This window comes from Pundamilia nyererei, unplaced genomic scaffold, assembly GCF_000239375.1.
Source record: "Pundamilia nyererei isolate P.nyererei 1_Seehausen unplaced genomic scaffold, PunNye1.0 scaffold00064, whole genome shotgun sequence".
Classification (NCBI taxonomy): Eukaryota; Metazoa; Chordata; class Actinopteri; order Cichliformes; family Cichlidae; genus Pundamilia; species Pundamilia nyererei.
This window is the reverse complement of record NW_005187465.1, coordinates 2,263,594-2,282,247: the sequence shown is the minus strand read 5'-3', so window position 1 is coordinate 2,282,247 and position 18,654 is coordinate 2,263,594. Positions and strand designations below refer to the sequence as shown.

General features: G+C 40.0%; 1 protein-coding gene across 2 annotated transcripts; it reads left to right on the top strand.

The window, feature by feature from the left end:
- The first annotated feature begins 4,154 nt into the window (after window positions 1–4,154).
- gucy2d (guanylate cyclase 2D, retinal) lies at window positions 4,155–15,636 on the top strand. Of its 2 annotated transcripts, none has more exons than XM_005735531.1 (19): window positions 4,155–4,579; window positions 6,164–7,164; window positions 7,383–7,684; window positions 7,810–8,182; window positions 8,280–8,364; window positions 8,435–8,549; window positions 8,697–8,816; window positions 8,926–9,006; window positions 9,148–9,324; window positions 9,408–9,561; window positions 9,667–9,816; window positions 9,952–10,100; window positions 10,182–10,345; window positions 10,854–11,046; window positions 12,447–12,621; window positions 13,443–13,541; window positions 14,151–14,245; window positions 14,341–14,423; window positions 14,584–15,636. In XM_005735531.1, exons 2-19 carry the CDS (start codon window positions 6,300–6,302, stop codon window positions 14,666–14,668), a joined length of 3,465 nt encoding a protein of 1,154 aa, XP_005735588.1. In that variant the 5' UTR covers window positions 4,155–4,579; window positions 6,164–6,299; the 3' UTR covers window positions 14,669–15,636. The 2 variants fall into 2 exon arrangements, with proteins under 2 accessions (XP_005735588.1, XP_005735589.1); XM_005735532.1 differs by lacking the exon at window positions 4,155–4,579 and adding an exon at window positions 4,626–4,680.
- The last annotated feature ends 3,018 nt before the right edge of the window (window positions 15,637–18,654 follow it).

Genomic DNA, 18,654 nt, shown 5'->3' with positions numbered 1-18,654 from the left:
AGTCGAATTTTGCAAATGTAGCGGAGTAAAAGTACAGTTTCTTCTTCACAAATGCACTCAAGTAAAAGTAAAAAGTTTCATGCAAAATAGGTACTTTAAAAGTACTTTTCTTTTCAAAAACTTACTCAAGTAAATGTAACGGAGTAAATGTAACTCGTTACTACCCACCTCTGTCGATATGCAACTAATTCTGTTATGTCGCTTTGAAAAAACTACAAGTAACCAGCAGAGGGCGCTGCAGTATCTTTACAGGTCATTGCTGCTTTTCACAGATACAGTAATTTAAGTTAGAGAGCTGCTGGGACTACTTGATGTCAATATACTTCTATTTAATATATGACTTACATTTTGAACAATTTATACTTGACCCAAGAGTAAATGTTAAAAATTAAAAAACAAAATTAAAAAAAAATAAAAATCACATGATAACAACAACAATAATAACAGACTTTTGTATTTATATCACTGTGTGTCCATCTTCTACATGCATTTCTCTGATCAGAAGCAGCTCACTGAGGACAGTGTATTCAGACAGTCACAGGAGGTTTCCTGTTACCTAACCCACATTTTACGTGACGTTCTCAAATGCTGTTCAAGCATTCCCTGCCTCATAGCTCAAATCCTCTGACCCTGAAAATACTAAGTGATGTCACTTGCAGAGGCTCCCAAATGAATTCAGCAATTAAGTGAGGTCACATAAGAGGCAAATGTCTAAGCTTTTCTACTGCTCCTCCCACAGGCCCTCCCAGAGTATGAATAATTTACTGTGACAAACTGCTTCACGAGAGAAAGTAAATAATTCCGAGAAACACACAGCTTTGCGAACCACGTGACCGCGAATGTGCCAGTTTCATACTGTCAGCTTAAGACCTACATGTTTGCTTAAGACTAAAAAATACTGAGTCATTTCCAAATGTGTCCTGTTGACCTTTTATACCCTCTCAACATGGGTAAAATTGTGTGTTAGGCTCCAAACAAAAAGAGTGTTAGGACTAAAATTAGTCAGGAAGTTACTGATCAGAAGTGCTGATGCCCTTCTGTTAGCACTGTGCAGCGTTGCATCTCCTGTTGTAGGCCAAACAGGTTCTTCGCTCAACTGGGCTGACTGTGTGTCTGACCTTGCTTTGAAGTGATTTCTGTCAGTGCTGTTGGCCATGTCACTAAGAGGCTTGCAGGGAGCCAGTTTAGCACAGCCTCACCTGACTAATCTAATTACAGAACAAACGTATCCTCACACTTGCATATGGGAGAGACCACCGACACAGTACTCGGCCTCAGCAGAGGGTGATGTGTTTGAGCATCACTTTTGGGCGTCTTTGTTTTGTTGATACTATGTTTAAAATGTGACGTTTTCCTTCCTCCTTATTAGTTTAAAAATCCAGCTGCAGTGAACTGAACATGCTGCATGCGCTTAAGAGCCACTGCAGATTGTGAGTGGCTTACCACAGATAACATTCAGATGTTTTAAGCTTTGTGCACCAGTTCACCCAGGACATCTCCCTGTTTAAACATGTATTGCGCTCATGTTGATCTTTTGACTCTAACTACTATGTCAGGCATATATTCCAAATTTTGCAGTGGCTTGCATGGACAATATGATGCAAAACTGCATGAAAAAAGTGCCTCAGTCAAACAGAAAGTAGTGTTTGCTCGAGTCATTTGCTGTTTTAACAGGTGAGGTTCTAGTTATTTAAGAAAAATCTCAGGTGTAATTGGCTTAATGATAATATTTTTTAAAAATTACAGGTACGTTTTAGCATTATCAACAAACTAGGTTTCACAGGCTGTAAAGCTGATGTAATTAAACCTCTACTTAATAAAGGCTTCATTCAATCCAAGCGTTTCAGCCACTTATCGACCTAAATCTTGCCCCAGTATAGCTGAAATCCTTTAAAAAATGGTTGCAAATGGTCGTGAATTGTTTCTGTCAGAGAAACAGTTTAAACAGAACTGGTGAAAGTTTACAATCTTCTTAAAGACTGACGGACAAGAGAATCATTTTATTTAATGCCAGTGATCTCAACGATTTATTACTGAAAGTGGAAAGTACCATTGGGTTTATAGGAAGCACACTATGCTGCTTTCTGTCTTATTGACAGTTTGTTTGAGTAGATGATGAGTCAGTAGTCCAAAGGTTCATGTGTTTGGTGATAGCAGAAGTTTGGAGTCCTTGATAACATAAAACAACTCTTTGGGGCCACCTTCTTTCATCTGTGCAATAATATCTAATTTAAGAACCCTGTCTCAGAGTGATGCCAGAGTCCGTGCATTGTTAATTCTTTTGTAATTCTTTACCATCAACCTGCTCCTATATATCTCTGAGATGCTCTGACTGGTCAGCAGTGCCATAGTGAAATTGCTGAGCACACTTCCAAAAATTGAAAAAACTGGTGTAAAATCCTTCTCCTCAAATTTAAAACCCCGAATGACCAGGTTCTTCAAGACCTCACATACCCATATTATCCTAACAGAGCACTTGTTGGACTTACAGTTTCCAAAAGTAGAATGGGAAGCAGAGCTCAGCTATCTGATCAGCATGTAACCTGCTCCCTGAACGCTGAACCATCCGTTGGCTCACTCCATATAAATGTAGCTATTTCATGTTATAAACATGCACTCGTGGCATACACTATAAATGCCACTGTGCTAATTTGTACAGTGCACTCACTTGATCCAAAGAAGGACATTTAAAGTATTTCCATGATTCAATTGATTGCATTTCACTTACTGCTTGCTAATTTAAATGTTTAGTTGCTTACACTGAGTTATCTGCACATTTCACCTGCCTACAGAGCAGTGCAGTTGTGCAAACTTGTTTCATTTAATTTACTGAATTTGTGCTTGTTTTTACGAATTATGTAATACTTCTGCAATAGCAAATGCAAAAACTCACGGGGCTCATGATTATTATTTCAGCTGTGTTGTGTTTAGACCTCTTGTGGCTGCATAATGTTGCTTTCAGTGTGTGCTACTGTAATATCTGCTTAACGGAGGATTTGTATGAAGTGTAATTAACTTTTGCTTGGATGTACCATGTTAACTTCAAATGACTTATCCTACTCGAGCACTGCAAACTCAAAATAAACAAGTTAGTGTAGTTCACCCCTCTTAAGTTAACGTAACTTAATGTTTTCGAGGCTTAAGTTTGTGGTTTGTGTTTTGTCCTCTTTCTCTCTGTCTGTCTTGTCTCTTTCTTCCCTCTCCATCTGCAAGTACATCTTGATCTGGAGCTGCATGTTCCTGATATGAGTTTGATGGCTGTACAGCACCACTGTGATGGGTTTTCCACTCCACTTTAAGGGTAGAAGAAGCTTGCCACCAACATTTAACTTGGTGAGAGTTTGTGAAATGCACAAAGGTAATTGTCATATTTCCTTTGACATTATTGTAATATCATATGTATCCAAGTGGTGTGGTATAAATAAAACAGAGCTGAACTGAATGTAAGAAGGGGATAATGCAAAGCAGCAGGGTTATATGGAGCTACAGACACAGTTGCCTTTGTTAGACTCGAGACCCAAGAGGTCAGTAGCATTTCTATAATTTAAAGTGGGCATCAATGATAAAACAGCCAGCTGCATTAGAGCCAAAGTTTCTCACCAAGGTCATGCTAAGGTGTGCATGATGAGCAAAGATTGAAAACAACTCTCTGTCTGAAAGTGAAGGTTTCACCCCAGCACAGATTTTATGTGTATATTTGAGTGAGTGACACGTTGCTGTTCTGGTAACAAAATGTCTCCTGTACTGTATGAGGAGTACTGCACGGGATATTATACCTTCTCTTGTCTTTATGCTTTCCTAATACCTAAGACTTATTTAATATACTTATATAATCTGAGCATCTCTTGGTCATGCTCATTGTGAAGCACTATTTTCTCACCAGTTCATCCCGCCGCTGATTGGTCCGACTGTCCATCAGTCTTTAAAATACTTAAGGACTGATGGATGGCTTAGGTTGTTTTACAACTAATTTGTGAATGTGATAATTTCTAGATTACATCAGCACCTCAGTTAGCACACAGTGCAAAAGACAGTGGATGTGCTTCTACTCCCGCCCCCCACACACTCTCTTTCCACACCGTGGATTAAAAGCTAAGGAAGGTTAAGAAGTCAAAGCTTGTCAGTCCTTCTCACTCTTCCATTTCTTTCTTCCATTTACTTGTTACTGTCCCCAGCTGTCTGCCAGTCTATTTTTAGCCAATCCAAACTCTGGATCAGAGCTGCGCTTCTTCTCACGCACCATCCCGTTACTCAGTGCTTTCAGATTGGTCCCAATCCAAGCCAGGGACAGGAAGAACGAAAGCAAGGCTAACCTACTGGAAATGTGGATATGTGGAATTTTCAGTATTGTCTTTGGGAACTTTAGGTACAAGTGGAGATAGCTGATTTTATTTATTTATTTGTTTACTTTTTACTTCACGTGACTTTTGGATTACATATGGTAGTTTTTTTCAACAAAGGACCACAGGTAACTGCTCCTGCTGGGTGCTTTAGTATTCTTAATCCACCTGGAGCTCGGATGGTGCTGAAGGACAAACTGCAACCCTGACATGGCTCCTTTGTAGAAAAACTGCTCCAGGTCAGAATTTATTTTCTTGTAACATTTATTTTATTGAATTCTCTTCCATAGGTCGGTCACTATTAATGAAAGGAATGTGTTCATCAGCCACTTCTGTATAGGTGAGGCCACTGAAATTTCAAGCACTGACTTTTCTCTTGTAAACTAGATCTGTCTTTGACTTTGAAATAGACTTTTGGGGTATTTAACTCAATAAAATGATGCAATTTTCAGTGGCATATCAGAACAAGCTTAGTACATCCTAGTCCCTGCTCCTCTTAAGATATTAGCAACTGATAAGCCAAAGTCAGCATTAGCCACTTTCAGGAGCCTTGATGGTTGCTACTCATGTTCTTTAACTTAGCTTTAGGACAGGCTAAGAACACTGAAATTTGTAGTTTAACATTTGTTTATCAAGAAATCTAATTTAGAAGAGTTTTAACTTCTCTGTGATTTACCTTTATTTTTATTTATTTATTTATTTTAAAAGTAATCTGGCACTTTCAGCATTTAAAGCTTAAAGCATGAAATAATTCCCAAAAAAATATGTGTTTGAAGCTGGAGTGTTTCTTAAATCTTCTGACAAAAACAGACAACACATAAAAAAATAAAATAAAAATATTTTGCATGCATGTCTGAGCTTTAATTTGAAGATTTTTTTCTACATTCATCCTTTATTGTGGAATTTATTGCTTAACATATAAATGGGTAAGGGTTAAAATCACGCTGTAAAGGTCTCAAAAACTCATGTATAAAATATGATACACTTGACATTACAGGGTTAAGATGATGACTAAATCTTTTATATTTATGTTCCAATACATATTTTATTTATGTATATAAAAATATGTATGGGAACATTTCCAAACTGTTTTCTAGCCCGACCAGAAGCAAGCTACTGAGGCCTTTTGCTCTGCTGTCAGTGCTCATACTTAATACCACTAAAAATGTGAATTATCAAATTGCAATATATATTGAATTTCCAGTTGTGTTAACACTTATATAGGATACTTTACATTTATTTCAATAAATTCAGTTTGTATTGGCCAGAAATTCCAGTTAAAAATTAGAAAATAGCTTATGGGTCTCTTAAAGGTGAACCCGAATCACCTATGTACGGCCTGCTAAGCTAAGCTTTGCACTTTAAAATTTTTTGTTGTTGTTTTTCTTTTCTTTTCGTTTTTTTTTTTTTTTTTTTTGATTTTTCTAGAAGCTGATTTGAGGAAGTTGGATTTCAGAGAAAGCAAGAAATGAAAGACTTTGGAAGGGTAAAGGAAGTTAGACTAAATAAAGAGATGGCCAGATTTAGCTCCGTGTTATCTGCCATTTGAACTGTATGGCCTGGGCAGAGCTAATCAGCTTGTTACTCACATGCCATTAATTCTCAGAGGAACAGGACAGGGACACTGGGCACCATTTCATCACCGAAGCAGATGGATAACTAATTAGATTCAACATTATGTTCCGTTAAATAAAACATCGCAGTGGGATGTGAGGCTAGCTTATGTGTTGATAGATGCATTTTAAAACCAGAGGACCCAAACACAGATTAAATGTCGTTCTACAACATTTCTCATGCTTTCCACCTTTTTTTTTCGTTGGCAGTGATGGCTTGGAGTCGTGCTGTCACCTGTCCAGCTTTGGACTAGAGGGAGACATTCCCATTTACAGAGAAACTCTCACGCTAAACAGCCACCACTAGCCTTCTGTGTGTGAAGCATCTAAACAGCTGTGTGAGAAAATGGCACAACACATAGACCCCTGCTGTCTGCACAACCTCTCCTACCACCCGCGATGGCAGCACAACTTCATAAAAGGGAGGAGAAAAAAACATATATGGACAGACACTTTCAGCGGATGTAGTCGATTTGAATCTTTATCAGCATCGTCATCATTGTCAAAAAGGTCATTATCATCCAGACCGCAGTTGCTATCATCTGCCCTGCAACACACCAGGAGCTGGTGGAGGAACTGGTTTCTTTTGCCCTTCCTCATAGTCTCATTTTTCCCCCATCAAGCCTCTGCAACCACTTTCACAATGGCTCTAGTTGGACCCTGGACATGTGACGTACTATACTCAAAAGCCCTCCCTGACTTGGCTGCCAGCCTTGCCATCAACCGCATAAACAAGAACACCTACCTCAGTAAAGGCTACTGGTATGACTACAAGCTGATCAATGAGGACTGCCAGTCATCCCGTGCCCTGGCTCGCTTTGCTGGGCTGAAAGGTTATGCAGCTGCTTACTTGGGCCCAGCCAACCCAGGCTACTGCTCCTCAGCTGCTTTGTACGCCAAAGAGTGGGATCTTGGGCATCTTTCCTGGGCCTGCCTCAAACCCAATATGAATAAAGGACATATGTATCCTAGTTTCATGAGGCCACTGCCACTCTCCTCTCATGTAATTTTTACAGTGTTGCGATTTTTTCGGTGGGCCCACGTGGCCATAATCTCAGAGGAGTCAGACTTGTGGGAAGCCACAGGGCATGAGCTGGCCTCTTCACTTAGGGCCCTCGGCCTGCCTGTTAAACCAGTGGTCACAATGGAGAACAACAAAGAAGGGCCTCGGGCAGCTTTGACAAAAGTGCGGGAGACAGACCGGGTCAGAGGTGAGTTGCTAAAAAAAACACAGTTCAACTTGAACAAAACGACTGTGATGTGATATCTGAATATTCTTTTTTTCCTTTAATTTCCAAAACATAGGGTTGGGGTTCAGGTTAGGGTAGAGTAACTAAGCTAATCAGACCTCATAGAGTTACAAAGCCTGCACATGCTATATTTCACATGAATTGGGATTATAAACTGTCTTTAAACTTTACTTTTCTAGTGGTCATCATGTGCATGCCCTCAGTCCTGATTGGTGGCCAAGCCCAGTACCAACTTCTGACAACAGCCTCAGCTATGCGCATGATTGATCGTGGCTATGTGTTCATTCCCTACGACACCCTTCTCTACTCACTACCCTACAATGATGCACCCTACTATATGCTGGGCAATGACACCAAGCTCCGGAAAGCCTTTGATGGAGTTTTAACTATCACCATGGACTCTGGTGAACGCAATTTCTATGAGGCCTTCAAACAAGCACAGGACAGCTATGAAATACGTACCAGCACTCCCCCAGAGCAGGTGAGAACATCTAATAAGAATCTACTTCATTAAGAAATGACAGAAAGTAAAAGACAAATCTCGAAGGATAGGAAAAAGACACAAATCTGAAGTTTAAATGGCTACTGTGCTGTCCCTTCTTTAAGGTTTCTCCATTCTTTGGCACCATCTACAATATGATGTACTACACAGCTATGGCTGTTGAGCAGGCCCGCGATAGAGAAGGCCGCTGGGTAACTGGTCGGATCCTGGCCGATGGCGAGGGTGGCTTTGAGTTTGACGGATTCAATCAGCCCCTGAGGGCTGGCAGGAACGGTGAAGGCATGCAAGCTCAATATGTGGTCCTGGACTACAGCGGCATTGGCAACACCCTGTACTCCACTCATTCGCTTCATGCTTCTCACACGGACAGCAAGAGCGGGGGCTTGAAATATCTCGGCCGTTCAATCCATTTTGCAGGGAGCACTCCCTACAAAGACTCAACCTGCTGGTTTAGCCCATACTTTGCCTGTACTGGAGGTGATTGTGCTTGTAGTGCCATTGCTAAAAACAAATTTAAAAATAAGCCAATGCTGACTTTAGTGCATTCAAACTATCTTTGTGGTTCTCTCCCAAGGCATAAATTCGGCTGCTGTCTTCTTGCTTTTCCTGATGTTCATTTCGTTGATTGGATTTTTAGTAAACATCTTTCTTCGCTACAGGTATGTATCTGATTTTGTTCAGGCTTGTGTAGCTTGGAAAATATGTAATGATTGTTTTCGGTCTTTTCAGGAGAGATGGCAAAGTTGGGTTCAGCTTTGGAGGTGGTGGCCACAGTAGCGGATCGACAAAGGTGGTCCTGACCCTTGATGACCTGGTCTTCATCAATACCCAAGTCAGCAAGCGGGTGAGTTCTGTGCTGAATCAATACTGCTGTCTTTGGCTTCTCTCTGAAATGCACGCACTACATACCTACAGTAGTATGGACTGTATGAAAGCTGCACATTGTTTACTCTGAGCTTACACATCCTCTTTGAACTCTGTGTGTGAGCAGAAGCTAAATGATGACAGTATAGCAAAAAGCCAGGGGGATATGAAGACGCCTCACCACTCAGTGTCCGGCCGTAGCTACTTGGCCTCCACGCCAGACAGCTCGAATATTGCTGTTTTTGAGGTGAGAGTCAGATGTTCACATTCAGTAAACTTCAGTACAATGTTTAGAAGCTGAAGTCTTTTTGATGTCTTTGGTGTCACGATGACTTTGTTGTTTGTTTAAATGCCAGGGTGACTGGGTTTGGCTGAAGAAATGCCCCGCTGGATCAGTATCAAACGTCTATAACAGCACTGAGAATGTCTTTGTCAAGGTAAATGAAAATATGTTATTTAATGGATAACTGAATCTTAACTGTAGCCAGAAACCATTTGGTCATCTGAATTTGCCTTAACACCCTGATCACAAAAGCTACAGTGAACCATATCTAATATTGCCACTGTTTGCTTCTCAGCTCAGAGAAATGAGGCACGAGAACCTCAATCTGCTACTGGGGCTGTTCTTCGACTCTGGGATCTTTGGCGTTGTGATCGAGCACTGCACCAGGGGCAGCTTGGAGGATTTGCTCAGCAATGAAGAAGTGCGTCTCGACTGGATGTTCAAGTCTTCCTTGTTATCGGATCTGATCCGGGTAAGAGATTTATAAGGTGATCTGTCAGTGTTTCATTTCTTATTTTACCATGTTTGTCACACATTTCTACAAACTGGCATCAGGGTATGAAGTACCTGCACCATCGCGATATCATCCACGGTCGACTCAAATCCCGTAACTGTGTGGTAGATGGGCGTTTTGTGCTGAAGGTGACAGATTACGGGTTCAATGAGATTTGGATTGTCCAAAATATTGACACAGATGAAAAGCCAGAGGGTGAGTGCATGCGCATGCACATCCACGTAATAATTATTATTGTAATTTTTGTTTGCATGTATCATTTTTTACTAACTGTGCACTTGATAAAAAAAAAAAAAAAAGATCTACTTTGGACGGCTCCTGAGCTGCTGCGAAGTTCTAGTGAGAGGAGGAGGGGCACTTTTGCAGGTGATGTCTACAGTTTCTCCATTGTTTGCCAGGAGGTCATCTCTCGCTCTGCACCTTTCTGCATGTTGGACATGCCTCCCAAAGGTAAGTAATATGCTACTACTTTTAGTACTTTTCATTAACAGTTTAAATCACAGTTAGCTGACAAGACTGGGTAAACTAAATCTTGCACTAATGTTTCTGCCTGGGTGGGTTTTTTGCTTATGTGTATGATGACAGAGATTATCAACAAGGTCAAGGAGCCTCCGCCTTTGTGTCGACCTGTCATATCAGTGGAGGAGGCCCCGGTGGACGTGATACAGGTCATGAAACAGGCCTGGAGCGAAGAACCAGAGCGGAGGCCGACCTTTGATGATATCTTCAAACAGGTATAAACACATGTTTGTATGTTTTCACATGTTAGTCTGTAGCTAGGTGGACACAGCTGAGTTTTTCTCTCCATGTGACAGTTCAAGAGCATCACCAAGGGAAAGAAAACCAACATCATTGACTCCATGCTGCGCATGTTGGAACAGTACTCCTCCAACTTAGAGGATCTGATCAGAGAGAGGACGGAGGAGCTGGAGGTGGAGAGGCAGAAGACTGACAATCTGGTGGCTCAGATGTTGCCCAAGTGAGTTTTCATCAGCTTTCATTAGCACATGAAAGACATGACAGTATTGACTCCATAGCCATAGGTATTGAGTTTTAAACATGCTTACCTTCTGGGGTTTGCAGATCAGTCAACACCTCAAGCTGTTGCTGGATCAGTTCTTGGTTCAGAGGCTTGCTGCACCCTGTAGAAATTATTTGAGACAAATTTGTGGAGTTATACAGAAATAGCTCAGGTGTATTCCAGCTATTCTCTGATTTGTTGAAACATTAATAAATGTACCATTAAGCAATGCTCAGAAACTACGAGATGAGATTTTTTTCAGTTGTCTCATTAAACAAAAAGCTGAATTTATTTTAGTCATATAGTCATAAAAGAACATATAGAAACAGATCTGTATTAAACTGTTGACTCCATATTGATACGTAGTTCTTGCACATGTTTTTAGAAATAAGAACTAAAGCTGAATGTCTGCAATCGTCTGTATGTCCTGAACATTTCATTTTCCACTTATCCATTTCTCCTTTAGGTCTGTGGCCCAGGCACTGAAGACAGGCAAGCCTGTCAAACCAGAGCATTTCAATCAGATCACGCTGTACTTCAGTGACATTGTGGGCTTCTCCACCATTTCATCTCTTAGTGAACCCATTGAGGTGGTCAACCTACTCAATGACCTCTACTCACTTTTTGATGCTATCATTCTGCTGCATGATGTCTACAAGGTGAATGTTGAAATACCAACACATGACATAAATGTCACCCAGGTAGCTGCACTCAGGCTGAGCCTTTGCTCCACCACCCATGGTTCGTTTCCCCATGTTACATGCCTTTACGCTCCATTGCTGCTTCCTTCATCTGTCCTGGCAAACAAAATGTAATATATATATATATATATATTGTATTTTATATTATATTACAGTATTATATAGAATACATTTATGTAATGACCAATCAAAGTTTACTAGAAACGACATAGATTTAACTGATAACTGATGTGTTATTGTAGCCATGTCATTTCTTTCCTGTAGCTCCTTTGTTATTCCTTTATTGTCATCCTTTTGGGAAAAAATTAGGAGCTACCCAGAGATATGTAATCATCATCATCAAAGACTCACCTTCCCATTTAATGTTTTTTCTTTATTTAGATGACTATTTACATTGTAGATTCTGACTGAAAGCATCAAAACTATGAATGAGCACATATGAATTATGTAGTAAAGAAAAGAAAAGTGTGAAATAAGTTAAAACATGTTTTATATTTTGGATTCTTCAAAATAGACATGCGTTGCTTAGTTTGATTACTGTTCCCAGAGATGCTGAACACTTGTTGGCCCTCATGCTGTTACTCTGCAGTCCATCTCATCCCAAACCATCTTGATTGGGTTTAGGGCGACTGGCAGCTATTTGACCATAAAGGCCTGATTCGTGCAGTCTCCTCTGAGCAGTTGACGTAGAGATGAGCCCGCTACTTGAACTTTGTGCGGCATTGATCTGGGCTCTAATCTGAGGTGCTGGTGACTCGGATGTATTTATCCTCAACAGCAGAGGTGACTCTTGGTCTTCCTTTTCTGGGACGGTCTTCATTAGAGGCAGTTTTGTCGTAGTGCTTGATGGTTTTTGTGACTGCTCTGAACTGACTGACCTTCAGTTCTTAAAATAATGGACTGTCGTTTCGCTTTACTTAGCTGGTTGGTTCTTACCTTAATATGAATTCCAACAGTTGTCAGCTGTGTACTTCTGCACAACACAACTGATGGTCCCAACCCCATTAAGAAGGCAAGAAATCTCCACAAATGAACCCTGACAAGGCACACCTGTGAAGTGAAAACCGTTTTAGGTGACTACATCGTGAAGCTTATTGAGAGAAGGCCGAGGGTTTGCAGCGCTGTTGACAAAGCAAAGAGTGGCTACTTTGAGGAATTTAAAATATAAGACACATTTAGAGTTATTTATCATTTTGTCTTTGCTACATAATTCCATATATCTTGCTTCATATATTTGATGTGTCTACAATGTAGAAAGTAGTAAAAATAAAGAAAAAACACTGAATGAGAGGGTGTGTCCAAACTTTTGACTTATATGGTATCAGTTTGTGTTCAACTCTCCTCTTTTTCTCTTCTAGGTGGAAACTATTGGAGATGCCTACATGGTAGCATCAGGGGTCCCCAACAGGAACGGCAATCGTCATGCAGCTGAAATGGCCAACATGTCTCTTGACATCCTCCACTGCATTGGAACCTTCAAGGCGAGGCACATGCCTGATCTCAAAATCAGAATACGTGTTGGCCTGCACAGTGGTAAATAATGTGTTCATCCTTTCTGTGCTGTGACAAACCCTGAATGTGTGATTTAAGCTTTAAGCTTCTCACGAAGATTCCTTACTGGGCGTGCTGTGAAATTCAATTCAATGTTATTTATACAACTCCAAATCACAACAACAGATGCCTCAAGGCGCTTTATATTTTTAAGGTAGACCCTACAATAATACTTACAGAGAAAATCCAACAATCAAATGACCCCCTATGAGCAAGCACTTTGGCAACAGTGGGAAGGAAAAACTCTCTTTTGACAGGAAGAAACCTCCAGCAGAACCAGGCTCAGCGAGGGGCGGCCATCTACCATGACCGGTTGGGAAGAGAGAAGGAAAACAGGATGAAAGAAAAAATTATTATTATTATAAATAATTATAAAAAAATTCTGGGTTTAGAATTTAATCTGAAGAAAAAGGTCAATAATGATCTATCCACACACCTGTTTATAAAAGCCAAATACATGCGTAAAAAGTAAAACAGTGCAAATTAAATCCAAAGGGAATTCAGAGAAATAGGACCACAGGGACTAAAGCTGCAATGACGAGGAGGCATTTTTACCTCCTTTATCTGTGTCTGAAGCTTATTCCTGGAAGAGTGAAACACTATCCACTTAGAGTGCTGTCATCCAATTAACACACTGCATACTCTGGATTTGTGACTCTATACTGTGACTTTCTTTGTGTGCACAGAAGCTATATTTTCATAAATTGGGTTGAAACTGTAGAGAAACGCATACCAGTATAAAGCATATTTAAGGTATTGTTATGGAGGAAGTCTTTGTAACCTATATGTACTGTTGTTTGCAGGCCCAGTTGTAGCAGGAGTAGTCGGCCTTACGATGCCTCGATACTGTCTGTTTGGAGACACTGTCAACACAGCATCTCGAATGGAGTCCACGGGGTTGCGTGAGTGTCTTGTGCATGATTGTATGAACCACATGTTTCTTTTTTCTAATGCTGGAATAGTGGGAGGGAGCTCAGGTGTCTTTCAGTTTGTGTGCATGCTGCTTGAAGCTAAATAGGGCTTTGAGTGAGGAGTCCTTCCTAATCCTTTAAGGCTATCAGCAGAATTAGAGGCCAATTTAAAGTTTCGGAATAAATGCCGTCAATGACCAAGTTTTTCTTGGCAACCTTCTACAAGGTGCACACATTTAGTAAATGCCCTGTAATTTAAAAAAGGAAAAAAGAAAAGGAAATTAAAAAAAAAAAAACCCTCGCATTTAATAATGTTCTCAGTAAATAATTGTAATTAAAAAATTGTATTGAAAAACATTCACATTCAACTGATCAGTGGTAGTTTCAGTCAAACTTAATCTAAAGTAACAGTTATGTGCTACATGATTATACTGATGGGTAATATGCTGCCACCAAGTGGCTTAACCTCAGAAGAACAGTCTGTTTTCTGCCCAGTCTTGTAGACTTAGTCATTTTAAACCCAGGAATGCTCCAAGCCCAAGATTTTATATTAAACTGTGTATCTGTACCAAAGCTAAGGTTTCACCTGTATTTGCACAGCTTACAGAATCCATGTCAACCAAAGCACAGTTGATGTCCTAAAGAGCTTGAACCTCGGATATAAAATTGATGTCAGAGGCCTGACAGAGTTAAAGGTAAATAAAATGAAAAGGGACGCTAACCTCTACACCTGCTGAAGCATTAGATATGTGCTCTTAGCAACTGATTGCTGATGATTGTTTATTTGTAGGGAAAAGGTATTGAGACCACTTATTGGTTGGTGGGTAAAGAGGATTTCACCAAACCTCTGCCTGATCCTCGAGACCTTCCAGGGTAAGAGAATGGTTCTGTCATTTACACATGTTAATAGATGCGATTTGTCCGACTGAATCCGTTTTGATCATTTTAAAGAAAAAGTTACTGCAATCAAAGTTGCTTGTTGTTTTCTTTGTTCCAATTTACGGTGCATAAAAAGGTGTGTTTCCTATTACAGGGGATGCACTCATGTGATCAGTTTAGAAGAGATACCCGCCGACAGAAGACAAATATTCCTGGATCGACAGAAGAAGACAAACTAGCCCGTGGTTTATCATTGGAAAGTGATCAGAGGTAGATCATTGACTGAAAAGTCGAACATGCAATATCTGACAGCAACTACACACAAGACTAAAGAAAATTTCTATATTAATCACATCAATCAATCCTTTGCTCTTGTATGAAAAAAGTAGGTGAAACTGTCTATGCTCTATATGTTTATTGGATGTTTTATACCAAAAATAGACAAAAGTGACACTGCAGATCCAAAAAGTGTAGGTTTATAGAACAGCACATTTTGCCTAACAGAAAGGCGTAACGACGAAGGTGTCTACAAATATGATTACAGTATTATGTGTAATGCTGGTGTACTGTACTGTATGTATTTGTACTGAACCACGTGCTTTATAGAGATTCTGGAGGGATGCTGTCATAAACACCTTAATGGTGGAAGCTATTACTGCCTGATTATTCATCTCAGCTATAATGGTGTCTACACTGGACTCACTTTAGAGGCATTAACCCTGTCACAACAGCACAGAATGAAAACATTAATACATTTTTATAGCAATTTCAGCTGCAAACCTGGATAGCACATTCGGAGCTCAGGTCGAGGGTAGCTCTGATTTTGCTTTTGTAGCGGCAGTGTTGTTTACAGATGATGGAAGAAGCCATGCCACCCAAAAGTGATCAAAATCTATATATACATTAAAACATGGTGGATTTAATATTTTATAGTTTTATTAAAATATATCTAAAAAATAAACACAATTCCTCTTTGGCCACTTGGTCTTTAAAAATTTGATTTACATCTGTGGCCTGTTTGTTTCTAGCTGGATATCAACAATATGCAGTGCTTAACAAATTTATTTATGCAAGTAAGCATAAATATTTTTAGAAATCTGACAAAAACTCATTTAAAACAAAAAAATTCTGATCTGAACTGAAATGATTCGACCACTTAAATGAGTCTTTTCTGTTTGTGAATGTAAGTAAATGACTGTAATTCGCAATATTAATCAAAAAAAATAATATTTTTTGTGTTTGCTTTTTTTTAAGTTTTGAAAACAGTAAATTTAAAAATTCATCAAACACACCACTTAATAACAAATACTTCTTTATCCTATTCTTCTTTATCATGCGCATCGGCGTTATGCTTCTCTCGCTGTAATACTCTCTTTTCTTTGTGAGACTACATTAGCTGTGTGTTCTTTCTAATTAAATGTGAACTGCTTTACACTATGTTGACATTTTCTATCAAAACATAAAGGATGTAAGGCCCAAACCATTTGTCACTAACAGTGCACTAACACTGCATGCAGCCTATTACTGAAACACGCTGCATGCATGACTGAACGTGCTGCGTGTTCAACGGGGTCTTAACAAGACAGTAATAGGAAGACCTTATTTAATACAGTATGTGTGTTCTGCACTGATGCACAGAACGTTTGAATCAATTGACTGAAATGATCTCTAATAACATGCTTCAACAGACTTGGATTTTTCATGTGTATCGCCATCTTCTGCAGGAAAATGTCTGAATTTTTGTTTGGGAACTCTCCAAACTGCGGCAGTATCTAAAGTTCCTCTGAGATTGCACGTCCACCTCCGATGCCCATCCCTAGGGAATCCTGTTTTACAGAACATATCGCAGATGCATGTGAAGAGGAAAATAGGAGAACAGGAGGGTGGAGTCCTCTGAGTCACTTGTCTTTGGCTTGGGGATGTATATACTGTACATGTGTACATAGTTATTTTTTCTTTGTGTCCTGCAGGTTTAGGGGATTTTTTGAAATGTTTCCTGCTCGAGTTCCCTAAACCCCTGACACAACAGGAGATATCAACAAAACATGAGGGTTTTATCACGGTGTATTCAAAAAGCCAGCAGCCACATTGTTCTCTCACTCTGTGTCGCCTTGCTAATTGTCTGCCACGGCACTGATATTGAAGCAACAATAGGCAGACAATGTGAGGATGTGATTTTCCTCTAAAAGCAGTTTTCAGGCTGCAGGCAGCTGGCTGCTGGCCACTTTTAACCTACAGCAGTTTGTCGCAGCAGCTCAGCATATGGACAAAAAAACAGAGGTCTGATGAGTTGATTATCAGGTTGCTTGTGGTGTAGTCTTTCACACCATTAAGTGTTTAGCACCCTTTCCAGGCGTGATTAAACCCCAGATGAAGACAACCTGGAAGGTCCCGAATCAAGAGGACAAACATGGGGAAAGTGGTCTGAATATTTCTTTCTTTCATTTAATTCTGTGGTAGGCCTATAGGTAAGACCTACTCCTTTTTTTTAAACAATTTGCCAAACACATAGATCTCATCAATACTGAATGCACTGTATTGTTCATTTTCAAAGTGATATCACTGTGTTTCTGTAAATAAAATGTGTTTTAGTGAAGATTGTGTCTTCTTATGTTTGTCTGCCTACTGCTGAGTGTGTCGCGGATATTTTCCCAGATGATGCCCTGACGCTACACTGCAATATGCTTTTGAAATGAGCCAATAAAATTCAGTAAAAAAACAGTAAATCACAATATAAATCACAGGTAGGTTGAAGCTGTGAAATCTGTTCATGCATGTTTTAAGGGTATATGGTTTGAAGCAGTGCTGATGGAGCATTAAACCATGAGCTACATTAAAACTACGCTTATTTAAGAAAATGCAGCAGCTCAGTGTGAGTCGTGAAACTCCCCACTTTGCTGAGCCAGTGATGCTAACAAGCTTTGACCTTACTTGGGCTGGTGCGACTCTGCTTTATTCTGTAGTAGAACAATCAAATGAAAATGTAAGGAAGGCTTTACATAATGCAACTTCTATGCAATACCCTGCACATTGTAAACAAATTTAAGAACAGACTGTGTCTGCGCCGCTACCAGGAATTGTCCCCGAGGACAATGACAGCTCAAAAGCAATTCTTTCTACTGCCACTAACAAGGGCTGCTATGAGGACATGTTGACAGGTTGCTGTGCCAAACCTTTTTTGGCACTTTTTGGTGCAATCACACCCCTCAGATTTAACTACAGACTATCATCTACAGCATGAGACAGAATCTTTCTGAACTGCTATTTATTATAGTTGATTTACTGCTTGGATAGAAATCAGTTTATGCTTTATACATTAGTATTTCTGCATTATCTCCGTATTTATGGATCATAATAATAATTATATAAAAAAAACTACCTTAAATCTACATTCACAAGCTTATCACAACCCTATTGTGTGAAATCCCGGTTCTGTTTAAGTGTGTTTGTTGCTCCCAGCAGATAAGACTGTTAAACAACAATAGGGCAGTATGATGTAGCCTGCTGATGAGTGTATCTGACTTGTGTTTATTATCTTCAAATTCAACCACGACATTTCGCAACTGATCGCCAAGGCAACCCATTTTATCAGTAGTTCCAGAAATATGTGATTATTATTAATAATTTGTTTGTTTCCCCTTTTTTCTTACGCGTTTTTGTTATTAAAAATAACTGGAATTGAAAAGAACGAATTAATTGGGTTAACTGGGTTTTCCAAACGTGATAAAGGGTAACGATTTTCTAGCTATTGTTATAAAAATTGCATTTTGCCAGCAGATTCCGTGGACTCTACAGCGGACTCTGCATAAAATACGCACATATGAATTTAATGGCTGCTTGACATTCGACTACCCCCAAAACTGTATTTGGCCTATGGCTGCGTATCCTCGACCTCTCAAGCAGCACGTTCTGCAGTTGTTTTCCTCGTGTCTTTGTACAGCCAACTGGGTAAAATCTGCTGGAAACGATATAAGCTGGCCGACCGTCCACACAGCGCCACGCACCAAGTGTTCGTGGTCTGAACGCCGCGTTCCTGGTCTGTGCACCTCAGCAGCCCCGAAGCACCCCTGGCATTTGACTGGCACCGGCTTGGAGGTGTCAGTCTAACGGATGCAAGTCAAGTCAGCCACAGAGAGGCGGGGGAGAGCGGAAACAGAGCAGGTTGTCTTTCACAATACAACTCACATTAGTGCAGTCGATACATTTGTCACAATACTCTGTCTTC